This window comes from Dromiciops gliroides, chromosome 1, assembly GCF_019393635.1.
Source record: "Dromiciops gliroides isolate mDroGli1 chromosome 1, mDroGli1.pri, whole genome shotgun sequence".
Taxonomy (NCBI): domain Eukaryota; kingdom Metazoa; phylum Chordata; class Mammalia; order Microbiotheria; family Microbiotheriidae; genus Dromiciops; species Dromiciops gliroides.
In genome coordinates, this window is record NC_057861.1 from 81,668,561 (window position 1) to 81,686,768 (window position 18,208).

Consider the following 18,208-nt stretch of genomic DNA (forward strand, 5'->3'; position numbering starts at 1 on the left):
AAATGAGCCACCATTAGGACCGTCATTGAATAAGCTGTTAGAATGAGGAGAAAGTTTATTTATTTATTTATTTTTAATTTTGTGTAAATTTCAGTTAATATAGACTCTTGTAGCTAGAAGGGATTTCAGAAGTGAAGAAGTCAAGAAAGGAGAAACCACAGAAAGAAGAACTGAGGGTTTTAAATCAGATTATATGTTTTTGGAGTCAGGATTTCTTATTTTAAAATGACAATTTTGTTTTGATATTTATAGCAATTTTCTCACAGTAAACTTGTGAGGTTGGTAGGGTAAATATCTCCCCCATTTTACTGATGATAAAACTGGGGTGCAGATAACTGGGGTGACTTGCCTAATCAAATAACTTGTAAGCAAAGTTTGACTCAAAATCAGATCTGATTTCAACTACAGTGATCTTGACACCATTCTATAATGTCCCTCATTACAATAGAGCATCAATCTCATAACAATGGCTGCTTTTGTCAAGTTGACAATAAAATAATCCTAGAATTTTAGAGCTCAAAGGAACCCTAGAGATCAGCTAGTTTAACTCTCCCATTTCACCAAGATGGATACTGAGTTTTTGTGAAGGGAAATGACTTTTTTCATACCCAATTAGTGTTAGAATATATACTAGAACTCAACTGTCATACATGCTCTGAATTGGAAAGGATCTCAAAGGTCACCTAGTACTAGCCCTAACTGAATTTAGAGCATTCTAGAATGTTATCATTAAGCCTTTACCCAAGGGCCACATCCTGGACCCTGGAGGAAGACTTCCAGTCATGGGAAATCCACTGCCTTCCAAGGCAGCCTATTCTAGTTTGGGACAACTAATTGTTAGGAAACTTTTCATTATTTTGAACTTAGATATCTTTTTGAAGCTTCTACCTTTAGCTCCTATATTGAACCAGAAAAAAACCTAAGTCTCCTTCCATATGTCAACCTTCAAGCATTTAAAGACAGCTAATGTGTCATCTCAAGTCTTGACTCCAGGCTAAACATGTCAAGTTCCTCAAACAGTCTAAGTGTGACATGCTTTCTAATAGTCCTTTCACCATCCAGTTTTTCCTATTTTGCCTACACCTGAATATGTCAATGTCCTTTTTCCAATATGGTATCTGAGTTCTCCAGTGAAAGTATCTCAAGCTTACTTCTTTATACCAGGGACTGAGGAAGTGCATACGTGCACATATACATTAAAGCAACTGAAGCATTTGGACGTGAAGATCTTGAAGGAAGTGAACAAAGATTGCTCCCACCTGGTGAAGGTAAGTACCCCTAGATTATGAGGCTTAAGGGAGAAAAGGAGATAAGAGGACCCTGATGTCAGGATGTGTGGGCTCCTAGCCAAAGCTTCTCACAGCATATCAGAACTGGCAGAAACCTTAGGGTTCATTTAGTCCAACCTCCTTCCTTGATGGAGGAGGAAACTGGGGGCAAGAGAAGTGAAATGTGTTGCCCAAAGTCACATACAGTGTTTGTCTTAGAATCTTGGATTTTTAAGGGAGTTCAAATGGTATCCAAGTATCAGCCCTTGCTAGATCATGGTTTCCTTTTATGACATCTCTTACATAGTGGTTATACAAACTCCTTTTTTATGAGGCTATTGGGGTTAAGTGACTTGCCTAGGGTCACACAACTAGTAAGTGTCAAGTGTCTGAGGCCAGATTTGAATTTGGGTACTCCTGAATCCAGGGTCAGTGCTTTATCCACTGTGCCACCTACCTGCCCCTATACAGACTCTTCTTGATCACTGTACTACCTCTTGAGGTAGCTCACTCTATCTTTGGATAACTTGAATTATTAACAAGTTCTTTTTTATTTATTGAGCTGATATTGTCCTTCCTGTAACTTCTACCCATTGTAGAAGTTACAGTTGTTCTTGTCCTCAGAGAGCAAGTAGAATTTGTTTGTTTCCTCTTCTCCATGATAGTTATTTAGGTATTTGAAGGCAAAGAACCTGTTCCCCTTTCTCCCATCTTCCCCTTCTCCAGGCTGAACATCTCCCCTTCCTCCAACTAATCCCAATATGGCATTGTTTCAAGGATTCTTGTCCTCCCCATCAATGGAAGAGGTTGAGACTAGACTTTACATTACCTGACTCTAAATTGTTTTCCTCACAATTCCTCAGTTTCCCTAACCCAATCTTCTTCCATTCTGACTAGCAGCATGTTGTAGTAAGAAGTATACCATTTTGAGTTAGGTAATTTACTCTGTGACCTGAAACAAATCTCTTAATTTTGGTTGACCTAATTTCCAAGGAGGAGTTAAAAGTCTCAAGAGTAGGGAGCAGCTGAGGATTGATGTTCAGAAAAAGTTTCTGATTGGAAGAGACAATGAATACAAAACCACATTTAATTAATGCCCAGGTACCTGAATATTTATTGATGAGGGCTGGAGGTGCTCAGAGAACTGGCTAGTTCTATCCCTTTTCTGGGTGACAGGGCTTTAGTCATTGTTCTATGTATGTTGTATATGTATGTTGTCATATGTAGATCTATCCAAATTGTTTCTTGGCTCAGCCCCCACTTTTTCTTCTTCTCTTCATGTTGCATTTCATTAAAATCATACTAGCATATAATGGTACTGGAAGAAGGGAAGGAGGGAAGAAGGAAGGAGGGAGGACAAAACCAAGTATTTAATACCTACTATGTATACCAGCCCTATACTAAGAGTTTTACAAATATTACTTCTTTTGATCCTCACAATAACCCTGGGAGGTAGTTAGTATTATTATCCCCATGTTACAACTGAGGGAACTATATGTATCATTTAATTGAATACAATTCTTAACTAATACTCATTAAAGTAAAATAGGGTAAAATCATGAACCTATGACTCCTCCTAGAGCTAGATAGCTGTTATCCAATCTGTAGGCATTCCCCAAACCCAAGAATTCCAGGAATGTAGTTAAGGTGCTCAGACTGAGACCTTGTTAGCCGCTCATATAGGAAACTAAGTTCTTACAATACCATTCCACTTATGTCTTCCCAGAGAACCAATATTCATTGATTAAGGTCATTTGGGACCCAAAGTACTGATTACTTTTCTGGCCAAGTTTTCTTACTAATATATTACTGGTTGTGGCTTCTGAGTCTTCTTCATTGGTCAGGTTCTATAGGACCTTCATCGTACCTCCCTGCCTGTTCATCACTGATACAAAAGTGAAGTGAGCTAAAGATCAATCCCAAATAAAGAGACTCCTCCAATACCTTCCATTCTTCTGTCCTTAAACTTTCCATGCCTTTCTACTGCATCCTACATTACTTCTTTCTGTCTCTTTGTCTCTTTGTGTATCCTTTTTCTGCAGTTCCTCTCATAGTATGTCCCTGAACAAGGAACTCAGATTTAGAGAACCAATAACTTGGTGTTTTTAAATCAGTTTAAAAACCATAGTTTTCCCATACATGGTCCCAAATCTCTTTTTGGGGGGGTATTCTCAGATTTCCTTGTTTTACTTAGCAAGTGAGCTTTGGTATTTTATATTATTATTGTAGGACCTACCCACAATTTTGAATTCATCATCCATTACTTGCCTTACTTACTACTACACATGTCTTCTGAAAAATTTGGTTTGGTTGAGGAGTACCTGCTCTATTCATATAGTATATAGAGTCATATTGGGGTGGTTAGAAAACTTGCCTCTTTATAATAATTAGAATTATCCTTTTCAGACTTTAGCATTTTCTTCTTGAGGGTCTTTCATTCTTCCTGGGTTGACTTTCCTTGTACAATTTTAGGTCATGGGACACTATTTAGCTTTCTGTGAACCCTTTGAAAGTTTTGTCCCACCAACTATATGTCAGACTATTCCCAGTTTTCCTATCTTTCAATATCACAGATTTTAAAAAGAAGTGGCCTTCTCCACCCTTCCAAGTTTTCCATTTTCTTCACCCCATCAACCAGTTCCTCCTTGTTGGTGAGAATCATATCTAAAATAGCAGTCCCCCTTGTTGGTTCCTATACCTTTTAAAAAAAAAAAACCTTTTTTCCAGGCAATGAGGGTTAAGTGACTTGTCCAGGGTCACACAGCTAGTAAGTGTCAAGTATCTGAAGCCAGATTTTAACTCAGGTCCTCCTGAATCCAGGGCTGGTGCTTTATCCACTGTGCCATGTAGCTGCTCCTCCTATACCTTTTAAAGGATAAAATTGTCATCAATGCATGCCAAGAAGTTATATTCATAAGTTATATTCCACAATAGACCACATCTTGACAATCACACAATTGACTGCAAGGGCTAAAGAGTACACACCTGGACTGTCTATGTTATAGACTATTAACAACAACAATTTGTTTGATAGAACAAGATGTCATCTTAAAGACTTTCAATCTTAGTCTAGTCTGCAAATGAACAACAAATTTGGGCCAGAATTGAACAGCACAAAGATGGCAGACTTTGGGAAATTACATAGTTCTTCTAATGACTACAATCTTCCATCTAAAACAAAGACTTATTATTTAAACACTAGTATTCTTTGGGTATATAGCTTCTAGTCACGGCATTCTATTGTCTATAAACAATCAAAGTTTAGGATCACCCAAAAGCCAAACAAAAGCCAGGTACATGATGAGTATAGGCGAGTTACAATACATTTTAAGAGATGAATTGCACAGGGAAGGTGATATAAAAGATCATATCTGAAAAATATACGAACAGAATAAAAATGGTCAGGTAAAGTAGCAAGAGCAAGGAACAACTAATTGATGAGTAGTTCCCATGCTTCCATTGTATCCACTAAATATGAAGAGCCCTGAAGAAAAGCCCCTATCATGTTCTGTGGATTCTCTGTGAAATATTTATGGGAAGACAGAGATGAGAATCACTTGAGGTGGGGAAGCATAGAAGAAATCACCTGCATTGTTGGAGGAACATTGATAAAATCATGGTTACACTGAAATATCGAAAAGAGTATTTCCCCAGGGCCAAATTTTTCATTTTGCACACACTAAGTAGTTCATTGAAAGGCAGGATGGGGAAGGGAAAAGAACAGGTGATTAGCAACTAGAAAACTTGATTTTTAAATGAAACTTTGTTACCTACAACTGTCTGACATTGGGCAAGTCACTTAAATTCTCTAAGTGTCAATGTCCTCATCTATAAAATAAGTTCGATCATCTCTTCTAGCTCTGTGTCCTATCATCTGATAATAAATGTTTGTTGAAAATTCAATAGATGAATAAAACATTAGTGAATAATGATTGACAATAAAGAAACTTGGCTTTGGTGCAGAGAGAACAGTGGAGATGGCGTGTTTATGTGTGAGTCAGAACACATATGGTAGAAAGAACATTGAATTACTAAGTGTGGGAAGATTAAATGCATTTGCAGAAAGTGTAAGATAATGGTATAGTGGAAGTACTGCAGAGTTTGTCTTAATTTTCCTTCCCTTGACCACCATTTTAATGTGTGTGTGTGTGTGTGTGTGTGTGTGTGTGTGTGTGTGTGTGTGTGTACGTAGAGGCATGCAAACTATTATGGGTTCTTAGTTTAGGTTCATGGATTTATGGCTCTGTTACCTTCATATGACTTATACCAGTATAGGCATACATCATGATGTTAGCTAAGAGATCACATACAGTCAAGAACTGCTTATCTGGATCATGTAAGCTGGGTCTATTTGTGATTCTCGTTCAGAGAGAACAGTCTTGGGCATTTGTACTATGGGTTACCTAACAGTGGGACCTCATTGGTATCTATGTACTCTGTTTAGCAAGATTAATCCAAATTTCACTCATTCCAGATTCTTTAAGAACCAGTAGTTCCTCCTGTTACCAGGAAACCTGGATTGGCTTGTTCCTTTCACCTGGTCCCAGTAGGACTTAGCTCTATAAAGGATAACTCCTTGATTCTTGGCTTTTGCAGGTTTTTGGGCAAAATCTCTCAGTGAACCAAAAGACCCAACTCATCCTGACCTTCCTGAGTGGTCTAACAGGCAACAATAAAGTCCGAGTAAATCTGGCTTTGGAGTTTTTCAACATTTTCCTGGAAACCCAAGGACTCAAGATTGAGCAGGTCAGAAGCTTTACCTTCTGAGAAAAAAAAATGGAAGGATAGTTATAGGTTATTGATCTGTGGTGGGAAAGCTACTCTAAGGGTACTGGGGGAGGGGGAACTGTACAAGAGTAGAGAAGTCCTCCTGAGTTCACCAAAGAGTTAGCCCATAGAATCCTAGAATACTAGAGTTGAATAGAAACTCTGAGGTCATCTAATCTAAAGTATATTCAAAGGGCTTTGATATTGGGGGTAGAGTCTGGACAATTTTTCAGGTGGTTATTAATTTGTTGCTTTTTATTCTCTTCTTTTCTCTTTGAGAACTGCTTATTTATGTTGTTAACCATATCATTGGGGGCCTCCAAATGATGTCATATGAAGATCAATTGAAGGAAATAAGGATGGTTAGCCTGAAGAATAGAATGTTTAAGGGGATCATGATAGTTGTCTTCAAGTGTCTGAATAACTATCATATGAAAAAGGGCTTAGTCTTGTTTAGCTTGGTTCCAAAAAGCAGAGGGGCCAATATAGGAACAACAATTCCAGCTTCATATTATTTACAAATTTGACAAGAATGCTTAGCTATGCTTTTAACCAAGTCATGAGTAGTTTTGGATAGCACATGGTCAAGGCCAAAGTTTTATTGTAATCTCCTTGCTAGTGTTTTATTTAAAATTTTTACATCAAAATTCATTAGGGAAATTGGTCTATAGTATGCTTTTTCTGTTTTGTCTCTCTCTGGTTTAGGTATCAAGATCATATTTATGTTATAGAAGGAATTTGGAAGGATTCCTTACCTATTTTTTTAAAACAGTTTGTGCAGTATTTTAGTTATTCTTTAAATATTTAGTAGAATCCACTTGAATCATCCATTCCTGTTCCTTCTCCCCTGCTCCTCCTTCCCATTGACTCCTTTTATTTCATCTTCATTGGTTTTAAATTCATCCTTTTCTATACTGGTAATATGATTTCCTTTTTTCTTTTAAAAATAAATTAGTAAATGCATAATCTATTTTATTGGGTTTTAAAAAACAGATCTTAGTTTTATATATTAATTTAATTTTTCACTTTAAATTTTATTAATCTCTCCTTTAATTTTTTAGGACTTCTATTTTGGTGTTTAATTGCATATTTTTAATTTGTTGTTTTTCTAGGTTTTTTAGGTGGTGGTTGTTATTGTTGTTGCACACCCAATTCATTGATCTGTTCTTTCTCTTTTTTATTGACATAAGTGTTTAGGATATAAATTTTCTCCTAAGTATTTCTTTGGCTGCCTCCCACATAATTTGATATGTTATTCCATTGTTTTCATTATCTTTAAAGAAATTAGTGATTATGTCTATGATTTGTTCTTTGACTCATTCATTTTTAGGAGAAGGTTCTTTAGTTGCTAATTAATTTTAGTCTATGCTTCAAAGACCCACTGTCAAATAGAATTTTATTGCATCATGGTCAGAAAAAGATTCGTTAAATTTTTCTGCATTTCTTTGTGAAGTTTTTCTGCTGCATAATCAGGTTTTGTGAAGATGCCTTGCATAGCTAAAAAATAGATATGCTTCTTTTGATTACCATTCAATATTCTCCAGGGAGATCTAAATTTTGTAAAATTCCATTCATCTACTTAATTTCTTTATTTCTTTTACAGTTAGATTTTTCTAGATCTGAAAGGGTAAATCAAGTCCCCCCCCCCCCGACTAAAATTTGTTTATTTTATGGGTTGACAAAGAGTTTATCATCTAGTGACCGGTCTACTGGTATTGAACTTCTCTATACTTAACTAGACTGGTCCTTGGAAAACAAACATTCTGTTATTGGGTCCACAACTGGACCAACACATGGCCAAATCTACTAGATCTTCTATTCAGCTATGATATGTTTCAGGAACCGTGGAAAACTTCCATACCATGAGGAAACATTGTTTACTGTGGGAGAAAATACAGTATACTGTAGAAAAAGATTATACAAATTACACAAATATACTAATATGTAGAAATAACATAAGATTTTCACTTCCTTACCACTTCTGGAAACTCTGATAGTAATGACAGCTAGCATTCATAGAAAACTTTAAGGTTTTGAAAAACACTTGACAAATATTATCTTATTTTATCCTCACAACAACCCTGTGATATAGGTGCAATTATGATGCCCAATTTACAAATGAAGAAACTGAGGCAGAGGTTACATGATTTAACCCAGGGTTCTCCTCTCTGGAGGAGAAAGTGAAATTGGTGACCTTGCACAGCCCTTTCTCACTTAAATCTAATTCAGTGCAAATCATGACAGCATCCAGATATCGTGGTCCTCTTTGAGAACATAGGACAGAAAACAACAACAACACCTACTACTAAAACACAGGTAGAAAATGTCTGAGGCTTAATTTGAACTCAGGTCATCCTGACTTCTAGTCCAGCATTCTACTTTATGCATTTCATAGTCATTTTGTATGGGATTTCCTTTTCTAGTCCTTCCTACTGGATTTAGTTATTGCCATATAGAAATATAGATTTTCATGGGTTTATTTTTTTATCCTGCTACTTTGCTGAAGCTCTTGTCTCAATTAGTTTCTTGGATGATCCTAGGATTTTCTGAGTACACTATCATGTCATCTGGCAATAGGTATAGTTTCATTTCTTTTTGTCTATCTTTATGCCTTTCATTTCTTTCTTTGGGATTTATTACTATTTGTAGCATGTCTAGAACAATCTTAAGTAACAGTGTGGAAAAGGGGATGATCTTGGTTTTCTCCTGTATTTAGTGACAGAAGCTTCTGGTTTTTCTTAATTTTGTGACTTTCTTTTTTCTATGTGAATAGTTTGGTTATTGAAAGGGTCAGGAAAGAAAAAAAAAACTTTTGTGCATGAGAAGCTGATAAAAAAGCTGTGTGTGCATAAAGAGATAAATCATTTGGAGGGGAGGGACTGTCTTATGCCTTTGCAGGGACTATGATTGTAAATATTGTCAACGTTGGGTTTTAGATATATAATTTTTATCTTATGAAAATGTCTTTCTATGCCTTTGTTGTGTTGTATCTCATCAGAGGCTCTTTATGCATCTATTGATATAATTATGAAGTTTTAATTTTCAATTTGTTAAGTTATGTTCATTGTTTTCCTACTGTTGAATAATCTTTACACTGGCCTAATTCCGTCTTGATCATAGTGAATATGTATTATATTCATATGATTATATTATTTCTATAATATACATGTCATATGCATGTAACATATGGATATAATAATATACAATGTGCATATAATATATACCATGTGCATATATTATAGTTACAGCAATCTCTTGTTCAAATTTTATTTTAAATCAATATTTATTAATAATGTTGGCTTGTAGTTATAATTCTTGGGTTCATCCTTCACTGACTTAGGCATTTAGACTGTTTTTCTCATAAACAGAGTTGGTACTTTTCCATTTTTTGAGACTAATTTGTGTACTATGAGTATTAATTCTTTAAAGGTTTGTTGCAATTCTCCTGTAAATCCATATGGAGCAATGTTTGCATCCTTTAGTCCTTCTTCCACTTTTTAAAGGAATATTTCATTCTCCTTAAATGTCTTAGAGCAGTGGTGTCAAAGTTAAATAGTAAAGGAGGCCACTAATCCATAATAAGGATCCCTGTGGGGAGCATATTGACTTAGTTTTAGAAAGTAATGTTATCTATATTTTAGGGCATTTTTATTTATTTTGGTAAAAATTTCCCAGCTATATTATGATCTGGTTCTAGAGGAACTCAGGTCGGTTATAGGACCTGTCCTATAAATGTTTTTCAAACTTCTCTACCCTTTTATCTGGGAGGGTTGTCTGCCAGAGAAACAACATGTACCTTGCCCTCCACACCTGCTGGAAATGCAAGCCTTGTTCTTTAGTTTTCTGTAATTTCTAGCAGCTCCTATGGACAACTGCATGGAAAACTGCTGTGTCAGACTTGTTGTTGGACTTTAAAGCATCATGAAGGATACTGAGATGATTAATGATTGATGATTGACGATGATGGTGGTGGTGATGATGATTTTGGCATGGCAACCAAGTGGTGCTGTGAACAGAGTTCTGGACTTGGATTCAGCAGGACATGAATTCAAATCTTGCCTCAGACACCTACTATGTGACCCTGGACAAGTTGTTCAACCTCTGTCTATCTCAGTTTCTTCAACTATAAATTGGGAATTATAATAGCACTATCTTCACAGGGTTTTTGTGAGTATCAAATGAGATATTTATAAAGTACTTTGCAGAACTTAAAGTACTATATAAATACTAACCATTGTTAGCAGCAGCAGCAGCAGCACCACCACCACCACCACCTCCTCCTCCTCCTCCTCCTCCTTCTTCTCCTTCTTCTCCTTCTATCTCTTCCTCCTCCTCCTTCTTCCATTTCTGTTGTCTTTTAGGGTTTTTAAAGCACTTTTCTCAAAACTTTGTATAAATTGTCCAAGTGTCACTAGCTTCATTTTATACCTGAAAAATGGAAAAGCATACAAAATGCTTGAGTGATTTGTCCACGAGAAAATATTTTCATCCAGAAAGACAGGGTGATATAATGGAAATATCCTTAGATTTTAAGTAAGTGCAAGAGTTTCAATCCGTGTCCAACCACTTTCTATATTTGTGATTTAAGTCAAATTACTTCGCTTCTCTAAACCTTAGTTTCTTCATCTATAAATGAGGAATAATGTTGATAATACCTATCTCATAGGGTTGTTTAAAAGATCAAATGAGTTACTGATTATAAAGCACTTTTGTAAACCAGAAAATATAATCTAAACACAAATTGTTGTTCATCAAAATGACATTAAAATTGTGATTCTATAGCAATGAGAGTTTTTAGAAACCAGACCTAATGTGTACTTCCCAAAGCATGCTGTCCGCTTTCAAAGCAGTCTCTTTGGGACATTATACATCAATCCCCAAAACCCTAACTATTGTTTCCACCAACATTTGGATTCCTTCATATTTGGAAATTTCGCTGAGAATTGACAGAAAGTTCTTTAAACCATGCTTGGAAAAGACACAAATGCAATTTTTCATCCTTTAGGCTTGCATTGGAGTTTTTGGAAAAAGCCAGTAATTAAGATCATAATCTTTATACATAACTTTAAGGTTTGCAAAGTACTTTGACATATTATCTCATTTGTTTCTCATAGCAGGTGTTGTTGTTTGATTTCAGTTACATCCCACTCTCTGTGACCCCATTTGGGGTTTTCTTGGCAAAGATATTGGAGTGCTTTGTCATTTCCTTCTCCAGCTCATTTTACAGATGAGGAAACTGAGGTAAACAGGGTGAAGTGACTTGCACACAGCTAGTAAGTATCTGAGGCCAGATTTGAATGCAGGAAGATGATTCTTTCTGATTCCAAGCCCATTGTTTTATCAGTTCACCACCTAGCTGCCCCTTGTCAGATAGGCATGATAAACATCCCTATTTCAGAAGCCAAGAGAGGTTAAGTGACATACCCAGAGGAAAATAAGTGGGAAGACAAGCAAGTAGCCTGGAAAGAAGCAGAAACAGAAGTCCTTGTTAGAGGAAGAATCAAGGTCAACACCAAAAGTTCACAGCACATTCTGCAAAAGAAGATGAGGGGAGGGTTTCAGGAGCCAAAATTTCAGTTTCAGAAGGCAAACGGGCTTTAGAGTCAGACAAGGTACCTGAGTTCAGTTCTTCACACTCAGGGCACTCAATGTACCTTGATGTTTGGAGGGTGGCTGGCTCTCCTTTCTTGAGTTACCTAAACCTCCATTGTTTAGTGAGCTCCCTTTGTCATAGCCACTTTCATTAACCTTTGTGGAATCCATGGGGTGGCATGCAGACATCTTGCAGCTCAAAGAGTTTATGATGCTCTAAGTACATATCATTATAGATATGGAGAGACTGGGTATCTTCTCCAAAGGCAATGGGACTTTGGACTAGGTTGAGGATCAGAAGACTGTTGAAAATCAAGAGCTCGAACTAGGTGGCATGTTCAAGGCACAATCTAGGAGGTTAGTCAGAAGGGCTAGGAGGAAAATAAATGTCATTAAAGACAGGTTAGAAGGGGAGAGAGCATCTGTATTCCCAGGAGGGAGACAGAATCAGAATTGTAACAACTGAAAGCTTCGGATCAGAGAAAGAGAAGACCAAGAACATCTAAGGTAAGGGATTAAAGCAGAGTTAAAAAGAAAAAAACAAACAGAAAATTCATTCGACTAGGTGTATCTTTGCCTGCCCGCTGGAGTCTTCACTATCTATCAATCAAAATATAGCTCTGCACTTACCAGCTGTGTAACTATGGGCTAGTCACATAACCTCTGAGTCTTAGTTTCTTCATCAGTAAAAGGGAAATAATAATACTGGCTGGAAAACATTTGGGAAAGCATGAGGCGATAAACATTCACCATCCATCATGACCATCAATGTCATCATCATGTGAAAGGCTATCGTTGTGGTAGCCACTCACCTGGGGTGTTTCTTCCCTACAGGTGGCAGAAGTGTTTCAGAGCATTTACAAAGTGCTCCCCTCTGTCATATTCCCAAACGTCCGGCACTCCCTTCTACAAACTATCCCGAAGTTGGGGCAACAACACACTCAGGAGGTGGTTGAAGTGCTCCTGTCCTTAGCCCGACCAGTGGACAGGTACCACCAAGCCCTTGGGGGAAGAGGGAGGATTGAGTCTGCTGCCTGAAACTTCTGCATGTGTCTTCAGAAGCAGATCTTGGGCAAGTCATTTCTCCTCTGGCCTTCTGTTTCTTCTTCTGTAAAATGTGTGGCTTGGACTAAACAATGTATAAGGTCACTTCCAGTTTTAACACATATAACCCTAAGTCTCTACTCTCAGAGAAGATGAAAGAGGTGAGCCAGGACATCCCTTTTACCTGGAATTACTTTAGAAAATGGGTTTCCATGGGATCTCAGAGTCACCCATTCCCATGTTTAACATGTAGCCTAGCCCTTCCATTTACTGTGATTTGGGGCAAATCCTTTCTCCTCTCTAGGCATCCCTTTGTCCCATCCTTAACATAGAATCACTTGTTACCTGGGAAATGGGAAAAGTTTGGTGCTTAAAGCATCCGGATCAGAAAGAGGCAGGAAGGTTCTTCTAGTCATCCTAGGGGTTGTCCTTTTCTCTTCCATTCTTTAGTGAGGAGTGATCAACCACCCAAAACTCTGATTAAATCTTTTTGTTCCTGTCTATCATCCTACTGATTAACTAACCTGCCCTGAGCAATCCCATTGGTTCGTAGATTGTGAAAATGATCTTATAACATAGAACATGAAGACCAGAACTGGCAGATACCTTATTAAAGAATAGTTAATTTATCTCCCTCATTTGTCAGAGGGGAAATAGAGTATCAGACATGTTAATTTCCCCAAATTGCCTCTATAACATGCTACAAATCCTGATTGGGGCTTTTCCCCAAGACCACTGGATTTAGAGTCTGAGGACCTGAGTTCAAATCCTGTCTCTGTTACTATCTGAGTGACCTTGAGAAAATCATTTAACCTCTCTGGACTTTGGTTTCTTCATGAAGGAACATTACTCAGTGGCCTCTATGGCCCCATCTATCTCTAAATCTGTGATCTGTGATGACTTTGCAAGCCATTAAAGGAAAGAAGATAAAGTGAAAGTAAAAGTGTACATTCCAGGATTGTCTAGTGATTGAACCCAACTGTTTCCTTCTAAGAAATCTTTAATCTACCTATATCAGTCAATCCTAGGTTAACCAGGTACTATATATGTATATAGTTGTATATTGTCATATTTACATATAAGGTACAATCTTACATCCAGTAATATGCTATCATTCCTAACCTATAATAATACATAATCATAGACTATGATAATGTATAAACATAGTCAAAACCAGAAATATACAATAATATTCACACATGGCAATAAATAAATGTGTGTATATAGATGCACATATATACAGATATGCATGTTCATCTACAATAATATTATTTCATATTATACATACATACATCTATAGTAATTATCTGCTATATCTACCCATAACAATCTATGGTCACATTTATATATAATAATTTTGGTTATGCCTATGCACATTTTTATTATATTTATTCATAGCCATATATTGTTAGTCAACGAGCATTTATTAAATGCTACTATGGGTCTGACACTGTACTAAATGCTAGGGATATAAAGGAAGGCAAAAAGATTCTAATGAAGGAGACAACATGTAAATAACTATGTATGTGCAAGATATTTATGAAATAGCTAGAAGGCAATCTCAGAAGGAAGGTTTTAACAGCAGAAGGGCCAGGTCTTCTCTGCAAGGTAGGATTTGAGCTGAGCCTTTCAAGAAATCCAGGGAAACTAAGAGGTGAGGAAGGAGGGTGACTCAAGCATGGAGGAAAGCCAATGAAAAGGCACAAACATGGGAGATGGAGTGTTATGTATTAGGAATAGCAAGTCGGTCAGTGGAGCCAGTTCATAGAGTGCATGGAGTGGGCAGTAAAGTGTAAAAAGAATGGAAGTTAGGAAGGAGTCAGGTGATGAAGAGCTTTAAAGGCCAAGCAGAGTGTTTTTCATTTGATCTTGGAGGTACCAGGGATCCACTGGAATTTATTGCAGCTGGGTAATGTTATTGGACTTGCTCTTCAGAAAAATCACTTTGTCAGCTAAGTGGAAGACAAATACTAAATGCAATCATCTCCACCTGTAGTGATTTCCAGTCATACCCACATAAAGTAATCTCTGAGTATGTCAACATAGAATTTCTCCCAGAAGGAATTGGAAAGTTACTGCTTCACAGTTCTGTGGAAGCATTTTCCCCTGCCTCCCACACTACTACAATGAAGTCTCCCTTAAACTTTGGGCAAAAGAGGAGTGGAGACAATCTGAAGTAATCCTGCTACACTTTATAGGCAGGTCATGGAGATGTGGAAGACCATGGCAGTGAATAAAAACCTAATGAGGAGACTGATGACCCTGCTGCAGTTGAAAATGGAGATTCGGCCATCTGAAGAATATTTGATTTCAGAAAACATAAAGGATAAGACAGAACTGATGTCCATAGAGGTAAGCAGGCATGCTGGGCACTCTTCCCATAACATCTTATATGGAGGCACCTTAACCTCTACTTTGGGAAGGGAACAGAATTATTGACTTAGAGTTGGAAGAGACTTTTATTTTATAAAGGAGGGAATTAAGATCTGGAAAGGGGAAATAATTTCTTAAAGGAAACTCTCTCTCCCTCCCTCTCTCCCCCGCTCCCCCTCCGTCCCCTTCCCCTCCCCTTTCTGTCTCTCTCTCGCTCCCCTCAGCCTTCCACCCCCATCACAGTGCTTGAATTTCCACTATTAGAGTGTTCATCTACCTTGTAGGGCTTAAGAGAAGTTTCATGAAGTTTCCCTTGGCTATTCACATCTTGGGGGTTCCTCATCCTACTGTTCCTGTACACAGGATTCTCAAGATCTATAGTCCCAGAGTGACTCTAATCAAATGAAAGATGATGTAGTCTAAAGGGCACTGAACATAAATCTAAAAGAGTGGGGTTCAATTGCTGGCTAATACACTTAACAAGCTGTGTGACACCAGGCAAGTCATAGGTAATCATAGGATTTAAGGTTCCATGGAAGGGACCTTAGAGATCATTTAGTTCAACCCTCTCATTTTACAGATAGCGAAACTGAGAGCCATATAGGTATCATAGAATTCTAGATTTAGAGCTAGAAAGGACGTTAAAGATTATCTAGTTCGATCCCTTTTTTCATAGCTGAGGACACGGAAGTTTAGGGAGAAGAAATGCCTTGCCTACAGTCATTCAACTAGTAGGTAGTAGAGCCAGAATTTGAACCCAGGTTCCAACTCTACATCCAATGCTCTTTCTGCCACATAACTCTAACTTTCCTCACTATACTTTTCTAAGTCTCAATTTCCTTTGTAAAGTGGAAATCATGATACTTGTCCTACCTAGTTCACATGATTATAAGAAAAATCCATTGTAAGTTACAAAACACTACAGAAAAGTGGACTTTATTCTATTTTTCTTGACATAGCACCTGCCCTTAATCCCTGTATGCATTCCTTTGTGGAAGGGCATCACAGAAGGAATCCTGAGATTGTTTTTCCTGAGCCTAGAGCTGGCCTTAAGAAGCCAGTATCCTGTTTTCTCTCCTCTGGACCCTACTCTGGGTCCTCTTGGTTCTTTAGAGCTGAAGTTTCCTTTCAAAAAGAAACGCTGAATAATGACTAGGGGATATTTTTTGTAATCAATGGCATTTTAATATAAAGTTTGGTTCTGTGTGGAGGATTGCTTGTTTGAAGATTCTTTTTTCCATTTTAATGTTTATGCCAATACAAATTGTTGTCACAAGACCCTGCTCTGGAAAATCTACTTTTTGAGGGGGGCAGGGCAATGAGGGTTAAGTGACTTGCCTACGGTCACACAGCTAGTAAGTATCAAGTGTCTGAGGATGGATTTGAACTCAGGTCCTCCTGAATCCAGGGCCAGTGCTTTATCCACTGTGCCACCTAACTGCTCTAAACATCTACTTCTTCAGGAAATGACTCAATTGCTTTATTCCATCTATGAGAACCTCTTTGACTGGGTGATTCCTCAGAGTAAAGATGAAGGGGTTCAGCAATGGAGTCACGAGGGATGGATGTCATCAGGGAAATCATCTTGTTATAATCAGGTACCTGAAATTAAGTTAGCAACAACTACTCTCTCCTTGCTTCTGGCCAGAGAAGAAGCTGTATCCTGCCATCTTATTAAAGTTAATGCTTTAGCCCTAATCCTTCCCTATCTTCTATAGTACACTATATGCCAAAGTCATCTCATTTCTCTTATGCATGTTCAATCTTATCCTCTCTACTTGCTTCCTTGCCTTTGGACTATAAGCATGCTCAAGGCTCCCCAATATGTTTAATCACTTTTTAACCTTTCTAACCGATTCAACTAAGGACCCTTTTCCCCTTTCACTACCAAACTTCTTGAAAAAAAAATTGTCCACTTCCTTACTTTCCAATGTTTCCTTAACTTCTTGCAGCCTACCTTTTGTCTCCATCATTCTATTGACCCTGATCCCTCTTAGCTAATATTTGTCTGTCCTTCCAATCACTGGCTTCCTCATTATCCAATCTGATAATTTTTTTTCAGTCCTCTTCCTCTTACAGCAGCTAGGTAGCACTGTGGATAGAGCACCGGGTCTGGAGTCAGGAAGACCCGAGTTCAAATCTCAGACACTTATTAACTGTGTAACCTTGGGCAAGTCACTTAACCCTGTTTGTATCCATTTCTCATCTGTAAAATGAGCTGGAGAAGGAAATGGTAAACCAATCTTTGCCAAGAAAACCCAAAATGGGGTCATGAAGAGTCTGCCATTGGCATGACAGAAATGACTGAAAAGCAACAGCTTAATTTTCAACCTATCTGTAGCATTTGATACTTTTGTTTACCCTATCTTTTCTATCCTCTCGCTTTGATTTAAAATTTTACAATCTTTTGGCTCTCTAAGCACCCTTATGTATCATTCTCTGGCCCCTTATCCTCTGCATGACTCACTAAGGTGGTTGGTTCCCAAGGCTCTGTCTCTATAATTCTTCTCATAGTCTTCTCATAGTCTCTTTCTTGATCATCTTTTTCACCACCTTGACTTCAACTATCAGCTGTATAGAGATGGCTGTGGTCTATATTTCTAATCCTGATTTCTCTCCTCAATTGCAGTGTCCCCATCTCCAACTGCTTGTGGGTTATCTTTACAAACTATTAAACTCAACCCCAAACCTGCTCCTCTTCTGATTTTGCTACTCATGTCTATGTCACAATCATTCAATTCATCTTTCATAGTATGGTGAGAAGAACACTAGCCTTGGAGTTAGGAAAGACCTAGATTCATATCCCACTTCCAATCATTTAACCTCTCTGAGCCTTAGTTTTTTTTTTCATCTGTAAAATGGAGATAATACTTGTTGGTTGGTGTTTGCCCTTAATTCTTTTTTTTTTTTTTGGTAGGGCAATGGGGGTTAAGTGACTTGCCCAGGGTCCCACAGCTAGTAAGTGTCAAGTGTCTGAGGCCGGATTTGAACTCAGGTCCTCCTGAATCCAGGGCTGGTGCTTTATCCACTGAGCCACCTAGCTGCCCCCTGGCCTTAATTCTTGAAGAGGACCATGAGATTGGGGTGATATCCTGATTTGCCCTAAATTGAATTTAAGTGAGGGAGGGCTGCACAAGGTCACCAACCTCACTCTTTCCTCCACA

General features: G+C 37.8%; 1 protein-coding gene across 1 annotated transcript in view; it reads left to right on the forward strand.

Annotated features, from left to right (window-relative positions):
• Window positions 1-18,208, forward strand: part of LOC122745965 (maestro heat-like repeat family member 5) — a 173,650-nt gene that overhangs the window by 115,141 nt on the left and 40,301 nt on the right. The window contains 4 exon segments of the mRNA XM_043991432.1: window positions 1,165-1,268; window positions 5,865-6,014; window positions 12,462-12,616; window positions 14,870-15,023. Of these exon segments, the coding sequence (XP_043847367.1) occupies window positions 1,165-1,268; window positions 5,865-6,014; window positions 12,462-12,616; window positions 14,870-15,023 (563 nt within the window).